The 16,037-nt window shown below is 38.2% G+C and overlaps 2 protein-coding genes across 2 annotated transcripts in view; one reads left to right on the top strand and one right to left on the bottom strand.

Moving 5' to 3' along the window:
• LOC581395 (manganese-transporting ATPase 13A1) overlaps positions 1–2,011 on the bottom strand; it is a 30,919-nt gene extending 28,908 nt beyond the window's left edge. Inside the window, exon 1 of the mRNA XM_030997556.1 lies at positions 1,751–2,011. Within this exon, the coding sequence (XP_030853416.1) occupies positions 1,751–2,005 (255 nt within the window). The 5' untranslated portion in view covers positions 2,006–2,011. The remainder of the gene's footprint in view (positions 1–1,750) is intronic.
• Positions 2,012–2,212: 201 nt separating this feature from the next.
• LOC754949 (anaphase-promoting complex subunit 2) lies at positions 2,213–13,782 on the top strand. The gene is made up of 13 exons (XM_030997722.1): positions 2,213–2,297; positions 3,257–3,840; positions 4,309–4,441; positions 4,947–5,102; positions 5,502–5,643; positions 6,087–6,204; positions 6,664–6,839; positions 7,425–7,662; positions 8,383–8,680; positions 9,382–9,498; positions 9,987–10,125; positions 10,659–10,897; positions 11,758–13,782. Exons 1-13 carry the CDS (start codon positions 2,223–2,225, stop codon positions 11,965–11,967), a joined length of 2,625 nt encoding a protein of 874 aa, XP_030853582.1. The 5' UTR covers positions 2,213–2,222; the 3' UTR covers positions 11,968–13,782.
• The last annotated feature ends 2,255 nt before the right edge of the window (positions 13,783–16,037 follow it).

The following is a 16,037-nucleotide window of genomic DNA, read 5'->3' as shown; positions in this document are numbered from 1 at the left end:
TGTTCGTGATTTCTTCTAATAATTTATGGGCGCATTTTCACGGAAAACACTTGCGCCTTGCCGTCTAGTTTTAGATGATTATGGGCGCAATTGGTAGTTTTATGAGCGCAAATTTCGAAAAAGGGGCACGTCCAGTTGGATAAAAAGGCACGTCGGCCAGTTTGAAAAAAAGGGCACGGCCTTTTTGGCCGTGAATTTATCTTTTTTAGGGAGGGCACCACGGCCAGTCATAGGGGCATCGACGGCCTGGCCGTCGATGGCCGTCGATTAATTTAAGGCCTGCATCATTCAAATAAACAGTAGGGGCGCTGCTCCGAGCATAGAGTAAAGTACCCGGTTTTCGGCCACTTAAGACAAAATCCTATTTATTGGACTCTTTACTTCCTATTTATTATCATTTCTTGTTCAAATCATGAAGCAAATATTATTATTATTTAAACAAAAAAAGAATCCCCAAAAAAAATCACGAATTGCCATGACAATATTCATTTCAATTTTCACTGTTTTGGAGCCGGTTATCGGCCGAGCGTTTCAGTTTACGGCCGCATGTACAAAGTCAATCGGAAGCGCTCGCGCGCGCCGTGCGTTTCTGCGCTGATGTATAGCACACGCGGGCGGAGCAGGTATCCCACGCCGGAGCTCCCGGGTGCTCGCCTGACCGAATACAGGCACAGCGGTGATCGGAAGTTGGAATCTGAATTAGACGGACATATCGTGTGTGCGTCGCGGTGTGCGGCTGCATTGATTTAATACATGCGATGAGATACTTTTGAGCTTGCGACCAGCACAAAATCGGGCTCTATATCTGAAAAATACTTGAAATAAAGCTCATTTTATGGTACCCATATTTCTTACATACACGCGTAAGAAACTCGATTTTTCAGATTTGGGTAGCGGGACCGCCGATTACATCGCTAAAATGTGATATTTTAGGATATATTTTTCATTGCAAATGTGGTTCTTCAGTGACACTGGCATGGTATGGTATGTGTGGGATATGTGTTATGCTATTATGCGATGTATTTTAAAGTGATTTTACCATGTATCCAACCAATTGGCCGAAAACCGGAGCTGACCGATTACCGGGTACTTTACTCTACTTGATCGTTGCATTGGCGATGCAAAAAACGTATTCCACTGTGATTTTCTTGATGCATTTTAGTTTTTACATCGACTATGTACAGACTAGCCTTAAGGGCTCCCTCAAAATGTTTTTTATGATATTATTCGAGGGAGCCTTAAACGGCACCCATAGGGTCCCACGGAGAGGTAGGTAAACAACAACCAAAATGTGTCCAAAATCACACTTTCCCGCACCCGACCAATATTGGACAGTGGCTTTGATAAATTTTGTTGTAATTGTAGTCCTAATTACCTCCTGAATTTAAAAATCGGAGGTAGGCTATTTGAGGATGCATTTTGTCCGCGTTTACGAGGATATCCTCATTTTGGAGGAAGATCCTCGTTCTTGGACCAGTGCCCCTACTGATAAAAATAATCAAAATCAAATTATTGTTTCACACGCAACTCAAAGTGACAAGGTCAAGGTCAGAGGCCGAGACAGAAAAAAAGTCTGTTAACTTTTAACTCATCAAAACAAGATAAGACGCAGGCTCAATGTCGCATATCTGTGTTGTTATCTTCCTCTGTCTCCCCTCAACCCCTCCCCACCCATCCCCTCCCCACCATCCAATCCCACCCCATCCCATCAACGGGCCCGATCCCCGGCCCCGCGTCCCCGTCAACTCACCTTCCTGCAAGTGAGTGAACATCTCACGTGTATTGACCAATGGCAGAACAAGCAGACCAAAATTTGGACACATCCTATGGCTGCTAAAACAATCAATCCCGCTTCCAAGTAATCATTGACACCATAGACAATCACTAACAGGTACAACCAAGCGATGTATATGAATACAAACGGGAATATATATCCATGGAGGACTAAAGGCCGCAAATTATAAGAGGTGACACTCTCAATTTGCTCTTCCATGGAAGGTGCCATATTGGATAAAATGAATTAGAAACATTTTTATTGACGATATAATTAAAAAGTCTTTCTTATATCATATAGGTAATACCTATTGCAATTTGTAAAAATATTTTAGTGCATCAAATATTATCAGTTAACTAATAACTAATGGTATATATGAAGTCATACATATATTTTAAACATATTGTTTAATTTAATTGAGCGAGCCACAATTTCGAATTGTGTGAAAATGGCAAAGTGCACTTCTATCAACTTTGCTTGGGATATTGCCACGAAATGTCTCTCAGACAACACTTTCCAAAAGGTGAGACCAATAATATTTTGTTTTATCGTAGATTATTAAATGAAATTTACTCTTGAAGTGTTAATTAGCGATTATCTATGTGTGGTAACTTATGATTTGTGATCAAACAATGGCTTAAAATTCGTCTCATTAGCTCCGCACCGGCATATATGGTACAAGGGACACGACTGTACTTCCCGCGCCCTTGCCTTCGGGGAGGTGGCCCGTGCTGGGAATGGTAAGGTCTGTTGAGTGTTAATTGTGGGGATGGACTTGAAAAACTTGAACGTTGACAAAAAAACCGATGAATGATCATCATCATCATCATCATCATCATGATACGAGGAGAGGTAGATCCTGTAATCCTCGGTCACTTCTTCAGGGTTGGTTATGTTCTAGAGGTTAACTCATGAGTCATTGCACATGCGCAAATATGATCAAATATGATTTTGTGTCTTCCAATTTTGAAGAGAAATGATAAATTTTAATAGTAGAAGAGCAAATTTGACATTTCGGACAATAAATCATTCAAATTTCAATCATTGTTGTGCGAATTTAAAAGAAACAAGTTTGGACTTTGGGTTTTGTTTTGTTTTGTTTAGACTAGGTCTAGGTTGGTTAGCAGAAAAAATTAATGGAAAATGAAGAATTGGAATCCGGGAAGTGATTTTCAATATTGACACTAATTTTTACTTTTAATTAACTTTTTTGATGTAGAATCATAGTCGAACATTTCATCATCATAATGTGAATTAAGTCCATTTCCTTGTAGGAATATTTGTTGTTGAACTTGTTGTTATCTGTTGACTTGAATATCATAATTGCTACGTATTTCTCCAAAAATAGGAAGACAAAAATGCATTTACCACATTCTTTTCTTGTCTTCTATAAGTTCTGACGAGAAATAAAAGACTATTAAAAACCTGATGAGTGAAAATTTGGTAAACCTATACTGACAAGAACTTTTGTTTCATATACAGGAGCAGCATATTGACAGATTAACAAGGTTCAAGCCTGCAGTCGAGTATCTGCTCGAGCAGGGTTTGGAGATCCTAGTTACAGAATGGTTTATGGAGACTTTCCAGCAAGACCTGCAGAGCAGGATCGCGCCAAATTTCTGGTCCACCTTCAAGATTGACGACACATCATCGTCAACGATATGCCTGGATTGCCTCACCCGTGGAATAAACATCCTCCACTCCTCAATCGTTCCGTATGCTAACAGCCTCAGTCTGCTTGCCAGCGTCCTCCCCAATGGGGGCCGGTCACTCGAGGAGCGCTTTGATGTCCTCGTGAAGGCCCTTCTCTTCTATCGCACTCCGATGCACTTTTCTGAAGTCGTTAAGACGGTGTACTCGTCTGTCTTTAAAGCATTTAGCGATGGTGATGACAAAAAGGAACGAATCAGAACGAGCGATGACAGTGAGATGGACATGGATGAGAGTACGGACATCGAGAAGGATGATGATGATGGTGACGATGATGAGGGAGGAGACACAGAACATATATCGGCCCCCTCTAACTCGGATACCCTGACAGCTTTTCACCAAATAAATGCACAGTTGTAAGGATTTCTTCATGGTTCTCTTTTAATTTAATTTATTATTGGGTGGTATTCCGGTAGCGCGTACTAACTAAGCACGTACTAAGTTAGTCCACACTTTTATGGAGTGCCTGTTGCCAACTCATTTACCCTGTACAGATTATTTTAATCCTGCAATGAGAAAGTGTCCAAAGAATTAATTTTGCAATGAAATACGAAGAAAAAGATAATATGAGTGTGAACTGAATTTTAACAAAGTCTTTGTTAGATTATCTTGTCATGAATATTGAAGGAGGAAGATGACACCTAGCATGAACTATAATTCTTGTTTAGTCTGGACTTAGTCCCTGATTAACTTATGAGAAGTCACCCATTATCATTATTGTTGTTGTTGTCGTTGTCGTTGTCGTCGTCGTCATTATTATCATTATTATTATTACAATGTGAGGGTATTACACAAATAATCTCAAATTTGGACTCATTTTGCAGGTATTCCCTGGGCTTGCTTGAGAGGGTGTGTGGTGAGCCTGTCACATCTATTATCCATCAGAAGATCAAACATCACGTAGACCAGCAGTGTGCTGGAGAGTTTGAGAAGTCGTTCATTTCGTCGCTAGAAAGCGTGAGTGATTCTCTAGCTTGTTACACATTTTCGCCCCCAAATCTGCTCATCCATACAGTGTCTTTGCTTGCTAGGTGCCTTGTCTGTTCCGGGCATTGGGGATTAATCGTAAAATGTGTTTGACATGCTTCAAAATGTGGATCAGGGACCCGTTTCACAAAACCTTTTTTCAATGACAAATGACAAAAATCAGTGACAAATCTGCTGATAACCACCCGGACGCAAGGATTTCACTAGCTAATATTAAACAAAAAATATCATATGTCACTGATGACAAGTTTTGTGAAATGGGGCCCAGCATTTTCATCAACTATATAACTGTATTGGGGTAGGAGGGGGACAGTTTGATTGGCTAAATAATACCCAGTAAAGGATGGTATTTGAACTATTAATAAAATATATGTATGTACAGTAAGCATGTATTTTGTCAAGTGAAATTAAGTGGAGTTGCTGAAACAGAGCAATGCATCAAAGATATTTTCTGTTATTCTTGTCTCACTTTCAGTGGTTAGACAACAAAGTGATGGGATGGCTACATTTGGTCTTCTTTGGCAAGAATGCAGAGCGCCCCCAAAGTCCTGTAATGTCACAGTCCCTGCAGCAGTGGAAAGAGAGGCTTCAATACTACTTGTATCAGACATTAGCTGAATTGAGAATTCAGGTAATATCATCCTTTTTTCCCCTTTAGTATCCCATTTCCTACGTTAATCAGAGAGTCCATGTGTTCAGCGTTTGGGAATGAGAAAATTCAGTCATCAATGGGTTCATTGTACAGGTTTAATAAATTTGAGTTGCCAAAACTACTCAAATATATTCTGGGAATTTATGAAATAAAAAAATTCAAATTAAAAAAAAATCTTATTTATTTGTCTGATCCATGCTCGTGTAGGGATAGCAAATTCATAATTGATACAATCAAAATCTATGCAATGCACAACTAGAGGAAACATCATATAATCGTACTATTGAAATACAATTAGTTTATGCATCTGATTAATACTTAAAAAAAAACATCAAAAACTTTAATTTTAAGTGTGAACTGGTCCATTGATTGTTGTAGGAGCTGTTTAACATCATCGTCGAGTTCCCTGAATCGATGAGTGCTCTGAACGACCTCAAGAGCTGCTTGGAGAAGACCGACCTGAGAACCAAGCTGGTCCAGTCTCTACGGAGTGCCTTCGAGAACAGACTTCTTCATCCAGGTAAGTTTTGATTGATTTATTCAGGCCTGATAATTACCCAATTTAAATCAACTTATATGTTGTTATTGTTTGTGGTATTGTAACAGGTGGTCAACTTTGGCAAAGTTACATGCCACTTTCTCAAGTTTAGCTCATTGATGACTAACAGATGATGTCACAAGGGGAAAGAGATCTGGAGGTTTTAGGAGTGGAGCTTAGCAAGTTTGAAAAACAAATATTTCAAAAAATATTTAAAAATCTATGAAACAAATTCAGAAGTTTACATATCAAAATATGAGATGTATGCAGGACTCCACAACAACAGGAATACACTTGTATTTTGATGTCATGGCCCTTTAAGTTGATCTTTGTCTTTGTGAGAAAAAAACCCCAGCTCTCCTAAGTGTGAATAAGACTGTATCTTTATAATATTTTTTCCACTTTTTTTCCCCATTTTCATCCAGGTGTGAACACAACTGATATCTTAACCCAATACATATCTTCCATAAGAGCATTACGGGTGCTGGATCCCTCTGGAATCGTCTTAGAGCTTGTGTGCGAACCCATCCGCAAGTACCTCAGGTAGGGCATAAAAAATATAAAGCAGGAGAAAATCGTTCTTGTCGGTGTTCAAGAACCCATTCAGGCATAATGTTGGATTCCTGATTGATATCTTTGAGCTTTCAAACTACTCAATGAGAATGTTCAATAAAGGTGGTTCTCTTTTAGATATCATTGACCAATTTATATCACTATACGTACTTGATGTGGTTTGACCAAGCTGAAATATCACCATCTCTAGATTTCATTCTACATCAATCAACCACATCAACAGTTGTAAGATTGCATCTGAAACTAATCAGAAAGATAAAAGATTCTCAAAGTCAACCCCTAACCTCCCCCTGCAAAAAAAAAATAATAATAATATTATTATATGTATTCTTCTCCAAATTTCTCTTATTAACGTTATTTTGAATTATTTAAGTTACCTGTATTCATTTATTTAATTTATTTGAATTCATCATTATTTTCCTGGAGCAGAACAAGAGAGGACACCGTCCGCTGTATTGTATCCAGTCTGACCGACGATAGTTCCAATGAGTTGGCTGACGAACTGGTCAAAGCTCAACCGGTCAACGTGGAGGAGGGAGCAGCGACAGGAACAGAGGAAGCTAACCCGTTTGACTGGCAGCCAGACCCCATTGATGCTGACCCAAGTATGACCTCCTCATGACCTTTATCCTCTGAGAGACAATTAGTTTGAACTGTGAACATGATCAGCAGGGCTTAACCGTAACCGGTACCGTAACCTATTTTTGATGACAGAAGGGTTTGTAAGCTAGGAAAGCCAAGTGAATGAATTGTTACGTAAGCGTTGTCTGGCAGTAATGCCTTGCAGGATTTGGATACTTCATAAACTTCTACTATGAGAAAATAAAAATTACATCCTGCTGCCTTAGGGTTCAAAACTTTACAGGCTTTTAAATCAATTAAGTATTTTGAATTGTTCATTGAAAATTCCTTTTGGTCATTATGGTTTTAGAATATACTGTATGATATTTAGTCAATATTGTCCATGTAAATTGATATCCTTTATGACAATGGGAGCGAATTACTGTAAAATTGCCTTTGAAAGTTTGTACAAGCCATTTTGATTCAAAGAGCTCTTGATATTTAAAATCGAAGAGCTGTTACTTAATATGACAATGACTTTAGTCGTAGTTCAAGACTTCAATGTGTTCAAATAAAATTTGGAAATTATTTCAGCGGTTCAAAATTCTTTTTAACAATTTCTCACCAAGGTCAAACTTCCAAAAGCAGGAGAACATCAGACATCATCAGCACGTTGGTCAACATCTACGGGAGCCGTGAGCTGTTTGTCAACGAGTACCGTAACCTGCTCGCGGACCGCATCCTCTCCAGCTTCAGCTACGATACGGCGAGGGAGCTGCGTAACCTGGAGCTTCTCAAGCTTCGGTTCGGAGAGACGCAGCTCCACCAGTGCGAGGTGATGCTGAAAGATGTGGCCGACTCCAAGAGGTGAAGACTTTTCCATAACAGAAGATTTCTTTTTGCTGCTTTTCCCGTTCAGGACAGGATTTATTTTTAGGGCTGAATTAGTCACATATTGTTCTTCAAATTGGCAACAATGATATCTTTCACACATTGCTATAATGTTAAAATAAAATGGAATGTCTCTGAAAATAATGTATATGGGCAAGAATGTTGTCAAAAAGGTGGACATGCGAATGTAAGTTTTGAACATTAATTATCTGTTCAAGTACATGTATGCCACCTTTTCTGATACTGTAATTTATTGAGTTACGTGTAGTTGCATTGTCTATGTTGATCAGTGAATACACAACTTGCTAATCATTCATAATTTTAGTAACTTTGTAAGTAACTGAAATAAAGATAGAAATATTGTAGTTTATACAAGTAGGTGGTATTGTGTGGTGTTTTGAAGGAACATATCAATTTTTTTCTCCATAGAACAGTTACAACTCTAAAGTTGCATTACAATTGTAAAGGATGTACTAAATTTTGGTAAGTATTGTGTTTAAGAATTCCAAATTGCTTTCTCTTAAGCCAGTCCCTAGACTAAGATGACATTTTTGCAAAGGATGCACCCACTTTTGTTAGGTTCTATACAATTTCATACTTTGTATTTCTTTATTGTTTTACTGTGTAAGCAATCTCGCTTTAGTCCTCTGATCGAATATGAAATGTGTTCAATGAAACCTTCTGTATACACTACAGGTGCAATACCCATGTTTTGAGTGAGAAGGAGAAGAAGAGGAAAGAGGAGGAGAAAAAGAAGGAGGAGGAGGAGAAGAAGAAGGAGGCAGGAGAGGAGGCAGGAGAGGAAGAGGAAGAAGGAGGAGCAGCAAAGGGAGGTGGGAATGTGGAAGATGGAGGGAAGGAAGAGAAAGATGGAGAACAAGCAGAGGATGCTATCGATGGAGGGGAGGATAAAGAAAATGAAGAAGTGACTACTCCCACTCATCCAAGTCCAGAGATGGTATCAAATCCAGAGGGAGCGCCAATTCCAGAGGAGGTAATGTTCTACAAGCTTTAATAACCTAAAAAAAGGGGCTATTTTGGAGGTTTTGAAAACTTGGGCGGAGTCATTGAATGGGATCTTTAAATGTTATGGACAGCCTAATTGCTGGAGGTATATATATGCAAATTAGATATCAAAAGATGTGTAAGACTCTTTTACGGGAAGAGATCTTTGAAAGTCTGAAAGTAAAGATGCAATACTCTCCACCCTGGGTTAAAAATAAATTGAGATAATTAGAATGGCAATTCAAGTTATGAGTACTTGGGCATTTGTAGGGAGTGATGATTGGGTCAAAAATAGAAGAAAAAAACTATTTAAATCTACGTACTGTACATTCATTATTGTCTGTCATTGTTTATATTATGTGAAAAGAAATGAAAAATAAATTTGCTCTGTACAGAACGACTACTACTACAACAAGGGATAGTGGCTATGACCCAAACAAATCTTTTTGTGGTAATAGCACAAGCGAGAAATGTTAGATGAAGTCATGAGGTGGAACAATTAAAAATCAGGGCGTCGTTTCATGAAACAAGATTGCCAACATCCCACTGAAACATGTTAGTTTTAATACACTTGTGGTAACACTGCCCAATACTTTATATTGAAAAGAGTCATGTAATTCGATATTGATTGATACACTATCAGATGATACTCTTTGTTTAAATCAATGAATGGCTTTCTCTCTTTTCCAGATGGACTTCAACACAATGATACTCTCAGCCCAGTTCTGGCCTAACCTGAAGGAGGAGAAGCTTGAGGTACCACAGGAAATCAAACAGTGGATGGAAACCTACACCAAGTCCTACGAGGTTAGCAGATGAAAGCGATATCTCTTTATGTGGTTGCATTTCTGTGCAAGTTTGAATTGTAGTGTTCTGTTTTGTGTTGACCCTCTTTAAAAAAATTCTTCTGTTATGTCTGGAACTTACTTTTAAATTTCAGAAAAACAGCCATGTTTTACTTTGTCCAAAAGTATTAGATGTACATACAGTCAAAAACTAAGTTATTCATACCCTCACCAAGATTTGTAAAAAAAAATTGATTTGTTATAAATTTATTTGTTTAGATATATGTTTCTTGAGAATGTGGCATATTTACATCTGAAAGTATTCAACAAAGACCCTAATTTAATAATTCCACTTTTAATTCTTGAGTTACGAAAAAACAATAACTCTAATTTACAAGGGGTATGAATAATTCAGTTGTTAACTCTAGGTTATGGGCAGGTTAAACTGCCTCTGGCAATGGAAGGTTTTATTTGATTAACCTGTCCAAATTTTCTGTGTTCTACCAACAGGTATTGAAAGGGATGAGGACATTGAACTGGAAGACCAATCTAGGACAAGTGACCCTTGACATCGAGCTACGAGATAGGACAGTGACCCTGACGGTCTCTCCAATACAGGCCACCATCATTATGCACTTCCAAGAAAGAGGTAGGTTGGAATAAGATATGGTTAAAAATAAAAGACAACAGAACTGTATTAGTGAACCAGTAGTCGATTGGGTGTGGGGGAGGGGAGCGGGGAGCACACAGGGGTGTACTTGACCCTTGACATTGAGCTAAGACATAGGGCAGTGACATTGGTGATCTAGACTTCTATAAATGACACCATTATCATGCAATTTCAGGACAGAGGTAGGTTGTAATAAGATTTGATATTGGGTCTATCACACACAGAGAAAGACAAGCAAACTTTATTAGTGAACCAGTAGTGGATTTGGGACTGGGAGGGGGCGGGGCAGACAGGGGGTGTGTGTGACTGTTGTCATTGAACTACGAGATAAGACAGTGACACTGATGATCTTTCCAGAACAGGCCACCATCATCATACATTTCCAAGACAAATGTTAATATACATATACACCCACAGAATACTAGTATTGAATCTCAAACATATAGAGCAAAAGATAAATTATGAGGATTTTTTTTACCTTTAACAGAAAAGTTTAATTTTGCATTCCACAGAGAGATGGACCATCCAGGAACTGAGCGAGAAGATGCAGGTGCCTGGGGGCGCTGTTCGTCGCAAGATAGCGTACTGGCAGAGCCAGGGCCTGCTGAAGGAGGAGTCACATGACACCTTTGTCTTGGTGGAAGAAAAACAAGGCTCCACCCAGAATCAGGAGATGGTGATGATTGACAGCGACGAGGAGGCGGAGTCAGCGACTGCGTCCGTGGAGGACCAGAAAGAGGAGAATCTTCAGGTAACTAGACAAGAGGGGGTGTTTCACAAAGATCCTAAGTCGAACTTATCTCTAAGTTGGACTTGAAAATTATGGAAAGCCGTTAGCAACCTTGAAAATATTTTGTAACAGTTATTTTAAAAGGCATGAGATGTTAATTCAAATCATTCATATTTTCTATTATCAAGGAGATTTCATGTTCTTGATGTGGAATTTATGAAAATTCTAAAATACTTGATTTTGCTTTTGAATATATTTTATTTTAAGGATACAAATGGCTCTCCTTAATTTTTAAGTCCAACTTAGAGTTAAGTTAGACTTAGGATATTTGTGAAACACCCCCCTGTTAGTTTAATTTAATCTTTAGAGCAAGTTGGTTTGAAGGAAATCAGACTGAGCAGAGAAACAGAGTCTTGGTAATCCAATAAAGAATATGAAGTGATGCATTTTTTAAGGGTAATATCACTGCATACATAGGAATTTCATTTCCTATTGGTTGTGTCACTGTGATTCATTGTTGGACAAATCTCCTTTTGCTCTTAAACACAGATGGAATGAAATCAGGGATGCCAGTTTTCAGGCCCCGACTCCTTTCCACATCAGGCTTTATCAGGCTTCATATTGTACCTAACATATGAGGCTCCAGCATGTCTGGGTCTCTTTTCAGGCTCATCTGGAGAAACCAACTGGTATCCCTGTAAAATGTAATTTTTCAAAAAGTGATTGTAAATTGGGCAAATGCTATCCAAGTGAAAGAACCCTGGTGCATAAAACCAAGGGGTCTTTATTACACAATTTAAGCTAACAACCAACTGCTCATGGATTTTGATTTTTCTTAAACCTTCAGTGCTGATTTGAGATATTATTATTTTCCCTTACAGATGTACTGGTCATTTATCACTGGCATGCTGATGAACCTTGAGAGCCTTCCGTTGGAGCGAATCCACTCCATGCTCAAGATGTTTGCCATCCAGGGCCCTTCCACGACGGAGTTCACCGAGAACGAGCTCCGACATCTTCTAGAGACAAAGGTCAGGGAACAGCAGCTTGTCTACTCGGCAGGGACCTATCGCCTACCACAACAAAGGTAGAACAGGTCTCTGAAGGACTTTGAAGACAGGTTTGATGTTCCAAGGGCTTTCCCGGAGAGAGTTTACAGAGAAACAGCTCCAAAATCTTCTAGAGACCAAGGTTAGGGAACAGCAGCTTATTTACTCGGCGGGGACCTATCGCCTACCAAAACAAAGGTAGAATAGGTCTCTGAAGAACTTTAGAGAAAGTTTTGATGTTCCAAGGGCTTTCCCGGATAGAGTGTGCAGAGAATGAGCTCCAACATCTTGTAGATTGGGTTTAGGAAACGACAGCTTCTTCTTCTAGAGACCAAGGTTAGAGAACAGCAGCTTATCTACTCGGCAGGGACCAATCGCCTTCCTCAGCAAAGATAGAACAGCTCTCTAAAGGCCTTTGGAGAAAGGCTGGATGTTCCAGGGGCTTTCTCGGACAGAGTTTACTGAGAACGAGTTCCGACATCTTCTAGAGACAAAGGTCAGGGAACAGCATGCTTATCTAATCGGCAGGGACCTATCGCCTACCACAACAAAGGTAGAATTGGTTTTGAAGGACTTTGCAGACAGTTTCGATGTTCGATAGGGCTTTCCCAGATATACAGAGAATAAGTTCCAACATCTTGTAGACCGTGCTTAGGAAACACCAGCTTATTCTTCTAGAGACAAGGTTAGGGAACAGCAGCGTATTTACTCTGCAGGGACCTATCGCCTTCCTCAGCAAAGGTAGAGTAGGTCTCTGAAGGATTTCGAAGATGTTTGCCATCCAGGGCCCTTCCACGACAGAGTTCACCGAGAATAAGCTCCAACATCTTGGAGACTGGGTTTAGGAAACAGCAGCTTGTTTCCTCGAATGGGACCTATTGCCTTCCTCAGCAAAGGTAGAACCGGTTTCTGAAGGACTTTGAAGAAGTTTTGATGTTCCAAGGGCTTCCCCAGATATTATTGACAGAGAATGAGCTCCACCATCTTGTGAACTGGGTTTCAGAAACAGCAGCTAATTGACTCAGTTGGGACCTATCGCATTCCTCAACAAAGGAAGAACAGGTCTGTGTAGAAGATGTATCCAGTACTAATTGGTTTGTAACAAAGACAAGCTAAAGCATATCTAAGACACTACAGTCCGAGAACTGCAGCCCTTCTGCTTGACTGGGACCTAGTGCTTCAATCAAGACAGAACTGATATTTCAAGGAATATAGGTAATTTCTCAAATTCATTTCATTGGCCTAAGGCCATTTCATTCTGCCCTTGTCTGCAGTACCAAACATAGGACACTCATAAGAACTATGCCTTCACTTTGACGACCACCAGCAAAATGAGGACGCCCCTGGTCCGAGAACTCTGTAAATACACCCTTTCACGGTTACAAGAGTACGCATGCGCTGACATGGGCGCCATTTCTAATTACGAGTAATTAACAAATACTCGTAATTAAAAATGGCGCCCATGTCAATATGATATCATCGCACAGCACAGGCAGTGACGCAATAATACATGCGCATCTGAAAACAATGATGACGCAATGATTACGCGCATATTAAAATGGCGGCCTTAACCGTGAAAGGGTGCATAGTTTAAAATTTGATGCACTTTCACATAGGGGTACCGGTAGGTTTATTTAGGTGTTCCATTTGGATGGAGAAAGTAGGTCCTCGGTTTATATGCAGTGAATTTCCAGATCGTCCTCGGGATGTTTTAATGCCTTCAAACATTTGGCTTTGAATATCTAATAACGCACACCCCATCGCAGCTCTAACTATTTGGACTTCATTTGTCGCCATTGTAATAGAAACTGTAATAAGGTGTATATATTGAATAAAATTATACATATGAACTTTGTAGATTACTTGTCAGTTAGTCTTTTATCATGGACTGAATTTCCTTATGTTAGATTTCTTGTCAAGATGGCAGTACAGTACTCTGGATTCAAACCCCATACCTAGTGGTTCATAATCCGGAGACTTATCCACCGGACCACATCATCTTTACTAGTCTATGTGCAAGTTTTATGCATTCATTTCAAACACAACACAGCTTGTCAATAGATGGATATAATGAATTTATTTTATAATAGCCAAGTATGCGAGATTGAAGGAAATACATGTACTATAGATGCAAAATATAACTCTACAAAAGGATTTCATTGAGAAGTAGATTTCATCTGTTGAGTAAGAGCCAGAAAGGTGTTAACTCATATACTGTAATACAGAGTTAATGCCTTCCTGGCACTTCGCCCTTTCAGGATAGGATTTATTAACAAGGCTAAATTTATCACATATTCTTCAAATTGGCAACAATAATATTTTTTCTTCTATTGCTACATGTACATCGTTAAAATAAGGTTTAATCTCTCTGAAAACAATATACATGGGCTAGGATGTTGTCGAAAAGTTAAAAATATGCGTACATGTAATTTTGATTGAAAAACAATCATTTCTAATCGCTAAAGGCATTGCCAATTTAAGGATTTCAAACTTTATTTTCCTTTTGAAAATTCTTGACAAGAATGCAAGATATTCATGAAACAAAAATGGATGCAGTATGTGCACAAAATTTTGCCTTTTCTACTCGTGCATTTGGCATATTTTTGAAGGCTCTGATTCAAAAGTTATTGAGCCAAACCACAACATGTGGCATGATTGTAAAAACAGTAACAAATGCCTTTTGAAGAATTAAAAAAAAAAAATAGAGTTGATGGTTTGATAGATCTAAGTGAAAACTACATGAATGTATCATGTTAACTGTATGTACAATACATGTACATGTAAGGCCTAAAAAAAAAATGTTATATTGCCCTTACGGTGCCAAAACATGGGTCGGTCGGTCAGATCTTTTTTCTTCCCTCCCTCTTTGGGCTGGTATTTCTCAATTTTGAATATATTTATCTCTTTAAAAAAACGGTTAAAAAAAAACTGTTTTAAAAAGCCGACCGTAGATTTCAAGATTTTTGGGCCAGTCACAAAGGGCAATACAACATCTTTTTTTTAGGCCTTATTGTATGAAAGACTTCTATCACAATTTTATTAAATATGAAAATATACATCATTTGCAAACTCTTTTTGGAAAAAAAGAGAGAATGGTCTCACCTTAAAAATCAAAATTAAATCGAGGCACCTTGTGAGTTGATTCCAGTAACTTATGTCGTTCCCAAAGGAGGAGTAACCGGCTGGTAAAGTCGCATTGGACTACTACCAGTATGTTCAAGTGTAGTTCACATCTCTTTAAAATCACAAAGAATATATGACTTTTGGTCTACAGTATATACAAAATGTCATTGAAAAAATTACAGATTACATAAAATACATGTATCTTAAATTGTAAATGTAGGCCATAAATTATGACCTTGCATTATTTTGTGCATTTGCAGCTTTCTTAAAAAACAATTGGAAACCTGAAGTACTTTTTAATATCAAAACAAGCAATGTCAGACCTTTCTGTGGCAAGATCAATTTTTAATTTTAAATGATTTCCTTTTCTTTCCTCTTTCAAAATTTATATAAAAAGTATGATTTCCATCTTTGATTTCAGGCTCCATCATTATTATTTTCATAATGTCAATTTCATCAAGTCAAAATTCTAATAATTTCACTGTTTATAAAAAATGCAGCACAATTTAAGAACATTATTAAAAATAAAGGAAATTAAAAAAATAGGGAAATTTTCTTCAATCTTGGAGTATGCCAATCTGTAAATGCATATAAGTTTACACGTATGAATACAAAACTGAGACTTCCACAATGCTCAATAAGTCTGACAACATTGAATACGAAATGCCAATTTATGATTTTATGATCAAAAATATTAATTGAATCAAATGCATCTTTTAACGAGATTGCTCAGCGAGGCTTTTCAGAGACATTCCCAAATTGCAACACCATATGTAGGCATATACTTCAATCAGATTTTATTTAAAAAATCAAAGAAACATAAATATAACTGATTGAAATATATACTAAATGTTATATTTATGTGATTAATACAGTTATTTTCATCTAAAAAACTCTGTCAAATATAATTTATTAGCCCTTTTACATGAGCAAGTGAAAATCAGAATTAAAAATAAAATCTATACAATCTTCAACTTTGACTGGCTGTA

This window comes from Strongylocentrotus purpuratus, unplaced genomic scaffold (assembly GCF_000002235.5).
Source record: "Strongylocentrotus purpuratus isolate Spur 01 unplaced genomic scaffold, Spur_5.0 spur5_scaffold_4, whole genome shotgun sequence".
Taxonomy (NCBI): Eukaryota; Metazoa; Echinodermata; class Echinoidea; order Camarodonta; family Strongylocentrotidae; genus Strongylocentrotus; species Strongylocentrotus purpuratus.
This window is presented reverse-complemented; position numbering and strand designations above follow the sequence as displayed.

Bases quoted from the DNA above. Each gene is read 5' to 3' on its own strand.
- LOC754949 (XM_030997722.1), top strand. From the start codon at position 2,223: ATGGCAAAGTGCACTTCTATCAACTTTGCTTGGGATATTGCCACGAAA. The intron at 5,644-6,086 runs GTAAGTTTTGAT...ATTTTCATCCAG, and splicing joins GAACAGACTTCTTCATCCAG to GTGTGAACACAACTGATATC. The intron at 7,663-8,382 runs GTGAAGACTTTT...TATACACTACAG, and splicing joins GATGTGGCCGACTCCAAGAG to GTGCAATACCCATGTTTTGA.